Consider the following 13,311-nt stretch of genomic DNA (forward strand, 5'->3'; position numbering starts at 1 on the left):
AGAGAGAGAGAGAGAGAGAGAGAGGAGAGAGAGAGAGAGAGAGAGAGAGAGAGTCTCCTGAACCAATCAACTTTGGCAATGAATAATTGATGTGTATACAATGGAGGCAAGGGGTTGGTTATATAGCAATCCCAGTAAATTGCCCTACCCAAGACTTTGACAAATAAGTAAAATAAATAACTAAAAGTTAAACTAAATAATGGGATCACATTGGGCAGTCCAAAACTTTAACACCCTCTCTGCAGCTCATAGTGGACATCAATAGTGAGCCCAAGTCGATGAAGAAGCTACCATGGACACCCCATCACCGGCCGGGATACTGGATACACCTCGGTGTTGCTCACCTCAACTTTGTACCTGAAAGTAATGCCATCTTGAGCATCGATTGCCTTTGTAGAAACTTTGAACTGTAGACCACACTACGTCTAATAATCCACATTTGTGAACTGTGAACACATCACGTCCAAAATATAAAACTCCAAGATAATGAACTGTTAATCTTGTCCATAATCTGACCAACAACAATGAATTGGCGCGTCCATCCATAGTGTTTTTAGACGTCTGATTGGTTCCCTGCCAAATGCGTGTGCCTTGAACTCCAACCTATGGGTCCAAACACCAATAACTTGAACTCCAACACAAGGGTCCAAATTAATTATAGGAAGCATTGCTTGCCCCTCTTTGCCAATCACAAGCCTCTCTCTGGCTGAAGCTAGTGGTGACACTTGTCATTTGACTAGAAATTTGACTAGAAATTTGACGTCGAGGTCACTGTGGCCACCGCCACGTGTGTCATGTCGATCTCCTCTGCCAAATTTTTATCACCGTAACCTTTGCCCAGCTTTCCTTTATCCTTGTCTTCTTGTGAGTTCATGCTTTTGCTTTTGGCTACAGACTCTCGAGCCAAACAAAGCGTCTCGTCACATTTAAAACAACTGTGATTGTACCTCGTGGGTACCGAGGCAGCTAACTCATAGTCACAAGGGACGCGTCAAGGGACGGGGCTCAAATGGATTTTTAGTGTAAAAAAGAGGGCAGGACGGTAAGTGGGGACGGGAAGCCCAAAAATGGGCGTCCCTTGTGACTATGAGCTAACTGAGTACTGGTAGTGCCATCCTTGTCTAATTGACCTTTGCCGCTGTCCTCTAGTGAACTTTGCCATTTGCTTTTGACTTCACAAACTCAAGCCAGACCCGACATGCCGTGTTGTCTCTCTCTCTCTCTCTCTCTCTCTCTCTCTCTCTCTCTCCATGCGTCTCTCTCTTTCATTCAGTTCAGTTCATTCTTTCAAGTGAAGTAAAGTTTGTGCGGAGTACTAGATCGGAGCTAAATCCTTAAACACTTCCGGTGCACCTGACGCCTCTTCTCTCCGTAGTGCTCTCAAGCTAATCTGCGGAAGAGAGGCCTTGGCAATTTATTTATAGGCCCTTGGCGAAAAAGCAGTACATGAAAATCGTCTAGTCTAAAAGCAGCTTGCCCCAATAGCTGACGCATAGGGTGCCAGCGTGTTTGGCGGAGATCCAAATAGTTGCCATGTCATCAACATAAAACGTAGGCGTTCATACAACTTGCCACGTCATCAACGCAAATTGCGGACGCCCGTACAATTGCCACGTCAGCATGTTTTTTAACGCAAGGTTTGAGTGTGTGTGTGTGTGGTCCTGCTTTATTTTAAAGCCTTGTGTCACTAAGGCCCCATCGGACAGGGTCCCATAAGTTGGTGGGAATTGACTTTTCAAATAGGCCACTCGGCAAGACTTGTAATTTGGTAAAACTTCTTTTGCCTCTTTCACTAGAATTTGGATCCCTCTCTGTCTTTTAGGCTATGCCATGTCATCACTCTGTGGCACATACATTCGTGCTTCACTCTAACAGTGAAGTGAACTATCTATGATAGCTTGTCACAGACTTGGGCACCTCAAGTTGCAAGAGAATCACTTAAAATACATCACAACTTTATCACACTTTGATAATTGAGTCGACACGGCCCGGCGTAGTTCCGTGCCCAGAGGTATTTGCCCCAAAACTTGGCGTGCCTTTCGGTATTTCTTTATTATATCAATGCTTGAGCAAAGTACAACACCCGAAGGGGGTCCTCTGCTCTCAGACTTTGCGTCCAGATGCTGTGCAGAGTGAGGCCCCTTGGGTCCTTTTATTCTTACAAGGGATGCCAAAAGCAGAGCACCAAAAGCAGTGGAATTGAAAGGCAATCAGTTTCTAAAAGCAACAATCCCAAAAGCGCTTGCTCCAAAAACTGCTAGAAAAGCAGGCAAAGTAATTTGCGGAAGGTCATACAATCTGCCACGCCAGCACCTTGTCAGCGCGTTTTACAAGCGTTCGTACAATCAGTGTGTCAACGCGTTTCACGGGTAGTCCGTACAATCAGCATGTCCGTACAATCTCTGCCACGTCATCTGCTGTACTGTTCGGACAGTACTACCTAGTCATCATTTTGTGACATACGCCTGAAAGGTGTTGTACTCATGAAAGAATTGTTATCGCCCTCGATTACGCCTACAAAATCAGACATAAGCCATAAATTAGTTCAGTAGACACTGACTCTTAAGTACCTACGCACTAGACGACACAAATCCAACACTTGTACAAAGACAACAGTCACATCACATCACAATCAGATCACATCATATAGAATCTAGGACCGTGATTCTTGGCGATGTATTTAGCAATCGCATCTAGATCCGCACCAGACCTCACCAATGTCGATGTAACTAATCCCATATCGTGATCACGTCCATGGATTCCGTTCTGACCTAGGACAATGATTCTTGGCAACGTATTTAGCAATCGCATCGAGATCTATCCCAAATCTCACTTATGTCGGATTGACTAATCCCATATTGCGATCATGACCATAGATTTTTGCACTCAAGCACTGTCATGTCGAGTGATCATTCCATTTGCACTCGAGCACTGTCGTGTGCGAGTAATCATTTCCGGGGATCCCAATCCATCAATCGCATACTGAGTTCATACTGAATGGAGTGCTTCAATCATTCCGTTCTAGCTGTGTGGCCATCTCATCCCCCAAGAACTCTTGATGCACTCATGACAGTTCCATTGAATCATTCTTGAATCAAAATTCATGATCCGTTATCAGGTTCATTTGGGAGCTATTGCTCCAAAATCATCATCATCTCATTCTTCATCCTGTTATCTCGCCACAAATAGCAGTTTCATTCAAAATTCATGATACTTATCGTTGTCAGGTTCATTCTAGAGTTGTCATTGCTCCGAATTCGTCATCCATTATCATTGTTTTCACCTGTTATCTGCACACAGGTAGTAAGTTCTTCCAGAGAACATTAATCTCATACATAAATCATCTTTGGAAATTCCTATTTCAAAGTTCCTCATTCACACACTTAGTTCATACTGAACAGAGTCTTTCAATCATCTAGTCATCTCATCCGTCCAGAAGTCTTGATGCACCTAGATCCCTGTGTAGCCATCTCATCCCGCAGGAACTCTTGATGCGCTCACCACATTATTTAGTCATCTCATTCATATGAGAATCTTGATGCACAAGAATCATTCAACATGCGTCATCATCCATTCATTCAAATTCGTCATTCTTATCTTGAATCAACGGATGCTATCTTTAGCTTCCGTTGCTCCTGATCTCACCATCTTATCCTCGATATCACCTGCAAAACAGGCAAGGAGATGGCTCACCTAGTTGCAAAAGAGTTGAGGTCCAATTCCATGTTTCCAAATGCTTGCATATGCATGTTCCTCGCTCCTACTAGTTATCTGCACACAAACAACAAGATATCAGTATCCCATTCAGTTTTCTTTCCAAAATCTGTTCTGGAGCGAGTATCTCCTCGCTTTGTATATTTCTTCTGAGAGGTGTTATCTCTGGCAAATTCTCCGTGACAACCCATGTATAATTTGGGATTCTTTATGGCTTATGCCCTTTAAGACAGAGCGATGAAGACGGAAGCGTGCCTGATGCGTGATGAAGTAAGGGTGGGAGTGGCTAATAAGTCCGGGGATAGACCACGGAGACGGAGATTCTTCAATAACAATTTGTGCCCAAGTGCCCTGTGTGCTCTTTGATAGGACCGGTATGCTTTGAGAAAAGCACACGCCTGACGCTCTTATACCACTAGCACAGACTTGGGCACCCCAAGTCAAGAATCCGACACGACACACGAGAGAATCACTTAAATTACTTCACAACTTCATCACACTTTAAATATTGAGTCGACACGGCCCGGCGTAGTTCCGTGCCCGGAGGTATTGACCCCAAAACTTGGCACCCCTTTCGGTATTTCTTTATTAAATTAATGCTTGAGCAAAGTACAACACCCGAAGGGAGTGAGGCCCCTTAGGTCCACTTTTATTCTTACAAGGGATGCCAAAAGCAGAGCCCCAAAAGCAGTGGAACTGAAAAGCAATTAGTTCCTAAAAGCAACAATCCCAAAGGCAACTGGTTCCCAAAAGCGCTTGCTTCAAAAAGTGCCAGAAAAGCAGGCAGCGTAATTTGCGGAAGGCCGTACACTCGGCCACGTCAGCACCTTGTCAGCGCGTTTCATGGCAGTCCGTACAGTCAGCCTGTCCGTACAGTACCACGTCAGCACCTTGTCAGCGCGTTTTACAAGCGACCATACAGTCAGCGTGTCAGCACGTTTCACGGCAGTCCGTACAGTCAGCGTGTCCGTACAGTCTCTGCCAGGTCATCTGTTACCTGTATTTTCTGCCACGTCATCTGTTGCCTGTATTTTCTGCCACGTCATCTGCTGTACTGTCCGGGCAGTACTGCCACGTCGTCATTTTGTGACAGCTCCTATATCGCATACACTCTACCTATCATCTCATTAAGTGCCAAGTGTGCCCCATGTAATCTCAATTGGAACACCCAATTCATACAATCTATGCACCAATCTTGCTCTAGGTTCTGTATCTAAGCTTTGTGGAAATTCTCAATGCAACAATAGATACGGCGTCCATTTGCTCGACTCCCCTCAATGATAAAGGGTAGAGAATCCTCTCTGAATTCTGCCCAACAACTCACTCATGCTCAATCACGAAAGCGTAAAGCGTGGCACATGCGTGGCCCATCATGATGATACGATAGTTAATAGGGAGCATAGGATCCTCAGCCTTCAATATTGGCTGCCTCCCATCCTAAAATGTCGTGTTAGTTCTGCATCTAATGTAGAAAAGCCCACATAATGAACATTGTCTTTCTTAGCTATTTTTCCTATTTGATGTATTTTATCTAACTTGCGTTTGAGAAAATATAAAGAGCCCCTAGGCTACCAATCCAATGAGTTCATAGGTCAATCCCGCTTCCAATATTGTAGCATGTAATATATTTTTTACTTTTTGCTTTTTGTAAGTGCTGTGCATCCGTTTACAAGTAGTCCAAGTGAAGCTTTCTGAAAACTGTTTTTTGCCATGGAAACACTTGAAATTCAAGCAAAACACTCTTTTTACAAAGGTTCTATTTTGTTGTCAATTTTTTCTGCTTGTTAATAATTGATATGGCTGTTTTAAAATTACCCCCTGACTTCTTAGATTGTTGACTTTTGCAGTTAAGGAATAAACTTCGGCATAACTGTGCTGCTTTACAGATCCCTATTGGTCTTGAGAATGAGTTTCAGGGTCTGGTCGACCTTGTTCATAATAAAGCTTTTTATTTCTCAGGAGCACATGGGTTTGTTATGCATGCCCTATACTTATTTTCTTTCATGTGCTAGTACCCTAGGATTTTCCCCTCAACATTTGAAAGCTTATGTCTTTTGCTCTGTGGCCTGCCAATGCAGAGAAAAAGTCACAGAAGCGGAGATTCCTGAAGATCTGGTCTCCTTTGCTTCAGAGAAGAGACGTGCGCTTATTGAAGCAATTTCAGATGTTGATGATGAACTGGCAGAAAAGTTCCTTTCAGATGAGCCTATTGCGTCAAATGAGTTGGCGGTGTGTAGCTTTTTGTCTTAAGCTGTTTAGGAGACTGCATGTTTACATAACGAGCCAGGCGTAATCTATTTGTTCTTATGCCTTAGGCAGCAGTCCGACGTTCTGTCATATCGCTGAAGTTCTTTCCTGTTTTCATGGGCAGTGCATACAAAAATAAGGCAGGTTATTGGCTTTCTTTGCCCTTACAAGTTGTTTCAATGTTAAATCTATTTCTATACAAAGTTGGTTTTGCAAAAGATTGTGGATTATGTAGCTTGCCTTATTCTTTTTATCCCAATGCTCAAGCGTTTGTTATGACGAAGTTAAGGAGCAGCAGTCCATGTCCTCGTAATTGTGATGTGGTATGTTGTATCTACATAATATGAATAGGGAAGGAACTACATATGGGCGTACTTTGCCAGGATGTATGATTGTTGTAACTTGTAATGCGCATACCTATGCATAACACTGGAAACGTGTGAGATCCTTAGGAAATGAGATTCATATATGAGCCTGCCTTATTATGTACCCATTCTACTTCAAATTATTTTTGTGTCCTGTTTTGTGTGTCAATCTTTTGACATGGACCCCTTTGTGGCCTTTCCCCTCTTGGAACAGAGATTTCTTTACCATAAATTTGCAGCTAGCATGCCTGTCTGTTATAACTCCAGTTTGCGAAATTGATTTGTTATGTCACGATTCTCAAATTCAAGGTAACTGTCTGGAATAGTTTAGCTCTTGGTAGTGCAAGCATTATTTGTTTTTCCGTTATGGCATGGCAGGGCGTTCAGCTACTATTGAACGGAGTAGTGGACTTTCTACCTTGTCCCATTGAAGTTAGTAATTATGCGTTGGATCAGAAGAAGAAGGAAGCAAAGGTTAGTTACTGGAAATTGTGTTGCAAGTGAGTTGGCTCTGAGCTTGCTTGATTACATTCTTAAAGAGGCTTAGAGTTAAAAACTGGTCTTACCTTTTTTGATCAATGCAGTTTAGTTGCCAGAAGTTTCAGGCTCATCTTTTTTGATCAATGCACTAGTGTAGAGACTACATGTTATGAAGAACTTATTTTATCGTCAGAAATTCAAGATGATTCTCAATTTGTTTTAAACTATCAGAGAGAAGATTTTCTTCTCAGCCACATAAGAAACATTAGCCTCAGATAATGCAGACGTTTGTGCCAATATCTTCCAAAACGTCTTGGATTATTTTACTAAGCTCCAGTTCATGGCAACAAACTTTTTGTTCGTGATGAGGATCTTGCCAAAAGATAGTATGGCCAGGATGGGAGATTCTCATTGGAAACTTGTTCAATGGCAGTCACACCTGTGCATCAGGAAGTCTTCGCCTTTCATGATTGTAATACCTTTCTCTTTAGAAAGTGTTCGATATTCCTGATGTGCCTTGACCCAACCTGGGTTTCTGGAAGAGTTAGCAATGGAGTCTCTTAAGGTAAATAAGTAGTGTCGGCAGTCGTTTTCTGTCAGCATCAATGAGTCCTCTTACGAAGGAATCATCCGCCACTGCCTCTGCACCAAAGATTTATTCTCTGGTAGAGTTAGAGAGCAGCAATACTGTTGTAGTTCTGATCACACGCAAGAGGGGGGGAGAGGGGACGAGTGTAAACAAAGGGAGCGGATAAACTGAAGAAAGAAAGATTGAAAAACCTATAGCTGGAGGCTTGGGGATGGCAAGGTCAGTGTATCAATAAACTAATAGTTGTATGCATCGGGCATACAATCGTGGTATGGAAACCAAGATAGCTCCATCCATTACTTACTGGGGGTGTAGGATGGTGTACATCATTGAAGAGGGAGGAATGGGCAACTCCTACATAAACCTCGCAGGTTCTGAGCGGATCTGTGATAAGAGCCTCACCTGCACATAATGCTGGTGACAAGGTCGGATCTGGGTGCTCTCTCTCTTTTATAGAGCCCAAGAGTCTCATAGCCTGGAGCTGTCTGTCTTTGCCAAGCTTGGAGGTCCTCCGCTGCTGGGTGGTGAAGTGGGTGGCTGAGGTGCTCTATGAAGAAGTTTTGTATCTTCAACAAGGCACCAATAACATAACCTAGCTGGTTCCTAGCTGGTTGCTACGAGTTCTCTCCGTCGTTCCCAGCATGTGGTGCATCAATTAGGTGGCCATGGTGATGCCTACGCGTGGCTCTTGCCCGATGGTACGCGGCCCTTGCCCGACCATGTAACATGGCTAATATTTGGAAGGGATAAGCACCTCCCCCTGCGTGTCGAAAAAAAAAAAAAAAAACATAACCTAATAATTGCTTTGGTAGTGCTGTTTGATTAGTGTCTGAACAAATAAATCCATAAATAGGCAGTCGATTCAATTATCGTTGGAATAATCGTTTCGGTGTATCTTGAGCTGGAGAGTCTCGTAACAATGACTTACACATGACATCCAGCCTTCGAACGACCTACTATATAGTGAAGAAAGCATGTGTGCACAATTTGCTGATAGAGCAAGTGGTTCTATTATACATGGGTATTCGTTCACTATAGTTTATACTAATATATATAAAGACACACTATCACCAACAACCCTCTTGGCCATGTTGCAACCCAACCTCCCGAGGGGAAGCGCAATACTCACTTATCTCCAAAGATGAGTGGGACTAAGTAGGCTGCCGAAGCAGCACACAAGTGGGGAGATTGGGCACTATTTTCTTTCCTGCTTCTTTATCAGTCTTGAGAGCCTTTGCTCTCGGAGTGAAGGGTAAACTCCCTATATGAAGTATTTCAATTCATGGACCTAGGTCTTGAGAAATGATTCTCTTGGATCCTAGGGACTACACCGTGTCTAAGGGAGTGAATATTTTTAGTCTATGTCTACTCTTGACTCTGAGGAACAAGCCCTACTAATGGAAAACCTCAATTCCTAATAGACGGTCTTGAGCAAAGGCTGCATATGAAAGCTGTCTTTGTTGTTCCTTCTGAAGGTCGTTCCCTTAGCAAGGTAACAACAAATGGAGAAAAGCAAAGCTAAGAAAGTATCACTTGTCAAGTGTCACCTTTTGCTCGCTTAAATGCAAATTGTGGTCCAAATGTTATGCTTGCATTGAGGAAAATAGATGATAGTACGTCATGGATCGACACATCTTTCTAAGTGTTCTCAGATCTTATGTTCCGTTGGGTCTTGAACTCTGAGTTCATCCGTGGAACGGTGGACTTGGCTTTCTGCTCGGACTTGTGTTCACATGCACATGTCCGGAAATGCCTTGTGCACGAACTTTTCGCAGGGTCTGGTACAATTGTGTACTTGCATGGGAACGTCCTCTAGCCATAGGCTCATGAAAAGGGGACCATCCATACCGATGTTGCATTGCATAGCATATTAATGTGCTTGCGTGTTTACTTTGTGCATGCTACCTTCTGTGCGAATACCGTGAATAGTTTCAAGAAATGGGACGCCCGCCCGGCTCGAAGCCGTGTTTATGTGTGTGCTGACTCATTTTGTGTCTTGTGAACATGTGGTAAGTATAACCATCCTTTTGGGATGAGAAATGTTAGGCTTAGAGTCTTGGACAACCTAAAAGTCACTTAGAACATTAATAAATGTGCGTTCACACACATTTTTTATTGTTCTAAGTGGACCTAAAGAATTTAAAATCAAAACCCTTTGACCTATTTGACAATTTTATCAAATGGCAAGTCCAAAGAGACTTACTTATAAGGGAATTTGTGAGTTTGGCCTTCTAGGGCATTTTTGGGGACTGAAGACACTGTTTTTGCGACATTTTTCTGCACTTTGAAGCTTTCCATAGCCATATCTACCTTGTGGGAGCCTCTTTTCATCATCCTACATGTCACGTGGACATGCTTCATCGATTTCCAGAACAATTTCTGGGTGAAACTGTTGCACATTGCCCACCCGGAAATCCTATTGATGTGGGGAATGGCTCGTTGGATTCTTCTAACCTAAAACTATATGCACGTCATGCCAGATGCCGACTGTAGTGTAATAACATCTATCAATACAAACCATTTATGCAAGAGGGTTCCAAAGCTGGAAAACCTAAAGTCTTGCAAACAGGCTCACAAAATTGCCGGTACTAATCCTCCTAGGATTCTAGAAACGCCTATCTAGGAAGAAGGGGAAAACTCGCTTTGAAAGTTGATAAAGCAGGTCTACATGGCACACATAGCCATGTGCATGTGACAAAATTGCATTGCAAATTGATTGCATGGCTGGCTTTACGGACCTCTTACGTCCGCAATGTGTGGCGCTAATCATGCTGAGATGTTGACGTGGCATACCGTACGGACAGCCCTTGAGGGCGCTAGCCTTTGGCTACTAGTACTTGCTTTTCATGTACTGCTTTTGGCCAGGGGCCTTTGTAAGAACTGCTAGGGGCCTCTCTTTCGGTAGATTGGCTTGGGAGCTCTGCGGGGAGAGCGAACCCTCAGACATTGCACTTGTTGAGGCATAGTAATAAAGAAATACCAAGAAGGGTCGCCAGTCTTTGCGGCCAGTGCTATTGGGCACGGAATTCCGCCATGCAGTGTCGTCTCTCTCTCTCTCTCTCTCAACTTTGTATAGCTCGTTCAGTTTCTCTCACGTGTGTTGCATCCGATCTTTGGCTTGGAATGTCCAAGTCTATTGCAATGGTATCATAGCTTAGACGATTCTTCATCAGACTTCTACGGAGGATTTGATCTCTTTATCTGCAGGACACATGGATGCAGTTGACGAATCCCGATAGAAGGAAATTGTTGCACGTGACCATTCGGGTACAGAAGACAACGACGGAGATTCAAACGGACATTGACCACCTTCCGACTCATCTGGTCGCCTCTCAAGTCTGCTTTGAAGAAGAAATCTTCACCAGCGGTACCCAGACAAAGGGTGTACTCAGAGGAGGAATTTAATGAAGCCGTAGAGTGATGAGCTGATAGACTCATGAGGACCAAGAGACAATCGTGGAAGAAGAGTCGAGTAGTAGACTATCATGAATCTACGTTTGAGGCCGCCAGTACGCCAAAGAAACATGTTCGATTTGAGGGTGTTTCCAGCTCATCCTCGTCCTCTTCTGATAGTTTGAAGAGTTCTTCTTCCTCTGACTCTAGCGATGAGGATAAATGAATAAGAAGAGGAGAAAGATTTAGAGACATAACAAAGACAAGAAGGCAAAGAAGAGCGGATCCCGCAGAAGATCTCGGAAGCGAATTGACAAATCTGATGAGGACTCCTTGTCATCCTAGAGCTTTGATTCCGATGATCCGATGTATGCAATGAAGAGGAAAATACCGAGCCAACCAGAACGACTACCTTGAGTACAAGGGGAAGAAACCCTATGATTTCAAGGAGGGTGGACAGGCTTTAAAGTTTGATACGTATTCCGACTTTAAATATATCCATAGAGCCCTCGCTTTTATCCAATAGTTTGACATCGCTTCTTTTGGAGGACGCTACTCAGAGCACTCAAGGTATGAAGAGCGACATCCTATCTCAAAGGGAATGCCCAAACTAGGTGGTCTACCCTACTGCTATGCAAGGAAGCACCAACGAAGTGGCTATAGTTCAAGCAAGTTTTCACTTCTTCATGGCTCACTCAAGAATACGAACAAGATATAATCACAGCTTGGAATCATCTGAGGACGACCAAGGAAGACACACTGGATGTTTACTGTCAGAGATTTTTGGATACTTTTCTACCTACCTCTTCTTTGAAGAAAATCACCTTCAAGTAACAAGTTGAGCGATTGTGCTATGGACTACCCAAAGAAATACAAAGTTATTGTATGTAGAGGAAGTCCGAGTCCATGAAGCGGTCAATGGGACATGCCAAGCAAGGGTTTACAATGCACACACACTCTCACTTACCCTACAAATAGGCTTGTGGTAGTCCGGAACATGCAAGAATCGAACAAAGTACTACAAATGCTACGGATGTGTGGAACAAGGGCATGTGCTTGCCAATTGCCCCAATAAAGTGTCTAGTGATAAGACCGAGGACAAGCCAGAGAGTTCCAGAGTAGTTGATGAGCGAGCAAATAAAGGAAAGAAAAAAGTAGGATTGGTAGCGGATTTTGTGCAGACTGACCCGGAACAAAATCCAGTCAGTCCTACTTTTTCCCTATGACAGGTGTAATGGCAACATCCCATCCTTGTGCTGGTAGAATTGCCTGAGCTTGTGGTCTCATTTCCTATGGCGTAATCCAAGTCGATCTGCCAATTTGGTCTTGGCTCCCCCGTTTGAGAAGATGAGGGCTTCTTGATCTCGTACTTTGCCTCATGCTCTGTGTCGCGTGTCGTCTCTCTCTTTCAGTTCAATTGTTATTGAAGTGCTAAAAGTCCGTTCTGTCTGTTCTTTTTCGTTGGCACGTGGTGCCTGTCTTGTGACTGTCACAAACGGGAGTGCATAACAATATAAAACATACTCGGATAAATAGAATTTATCACTTAATAATGAAGCCAAAGGATATAGAGAGAAATAGATAGTGAGAGAGAGAGAGAGAGTGAGAAGATCGACACAATACTGGGGACCAGAAGATGGGCTGGTCCCCCCCCTTAAAGAGAATTCTTTATTAGGGAGAATCTTTTTACAAGCACAAGAACCGGAGAAAACCCCTCCGCTCTAAATCTCTGACTCGATGGTCGTTCCTTCCCGTAAGGGAAATCCGAGAGACAAGCTCTCAATCCTTTTTCCGTCTGTACTCGGAGTTGAGACTCCGCAGACAATTTCCGAATTCCGTTTCCGGAATTCCCAAGCGTAGGCTGAAGCCTTCTCGCTTCTCCTTTGCGATGAAGTACCTACAAACACACATTCAAACACACGACAACAATTCGTATGGCGAATCCACAGTAGATACCTGTCGCTCTTGCGCGGGAAAAGCGACTTCCGTGCTTCGTAGTATCGCGATCTCTTGGGTTATTTGGCGGCAAAGTCTTCTCTTGCTGGCGTTGGTGACCTCCCTTCAGTGAGGGCATGTGGTGCTTTTATAGCTCCTTCACCACGGCACGAATAGCTGCTCGCGGAGAGATCGTGGCCGTTTTTTTTTTTAAAATAATAATAATAATAATTTTTTTTTCGTTTTTTTTTTTCTGTTCTATCCGAAATAGGGAGAGAGAATTCGCTGGCTGGTTTTGTTGCTTTATTTTCTAAGTTGCTGCCCACTTATTAAGTGGACGGCCGTCATATTTTTAAAATTGGTCTGAACCTGCCCAAAAACTCAATAAAACCTTATAAGTTAAAAACAATGCTTTCACAGCACTTCCCAGGCGTCCCTGGATGCAATCACATGCACGAATGCAATGCAAGCATAGATTCCTCGCGGGAAAGAGTTTGCTCTTCCCGGAAAACTCGTTTAATTTTCCGCTTTATAAGAAAAGCTTCTCAGAACCCATCTTTATTCTTGTCCTTGCGTCTTTACGCGTAT

The 13,311-nt window shown here is 43.5% G+C and overlaps 1 protein-coding gene across 1 annotated transcript in view; it reads left to right on the plus strand.

Moving 5' to 3' along the window:
* The window catches only part of LOC147459490 (elongation factor G-1, mitochondrial-like), an 82,856-nt gene that overhangs the window by 23,027 nt on the left and 46,518 nt on the right, over nt 1–13,311 (plus strand). The window contains exons 3-6 of the mRNA XM_086510747.1: nt 5,562–5,683; nt 5,793–5,943; nt 6,030–6,101; nt 6,705–6,800. Of these exons, the coding sequence (XP_086366873.1) occupies nt 5,562–5,683; nt 5,793–5,943; nt 6,030–6,101; nt 6,705–6,800 (441 nt within the window). The remainder of the gene's footprint in view (nt 1–5,561; nt 5,684–5,792; nt 5,944–6,029; nt 6,102–6,704; nt 6,801–13,311) is intronic.

Source organism: Adiantum capillus-veneris, chromosome 4 (assembly GCF_014529385.1).
Source record: "Adiantum capillus-veneris isolate H3 chromosome 4, ASM1452938v2, whole genome shotgun sequence".
NCBI classification, from domain to species: domain Eukaryota; kingdom Viridiplantae; phylum Streptophyta; class Polypodiopsida; order Polypodiales; family Pteridaceae; genus Adiantum; species Adiantum capillus-veneris.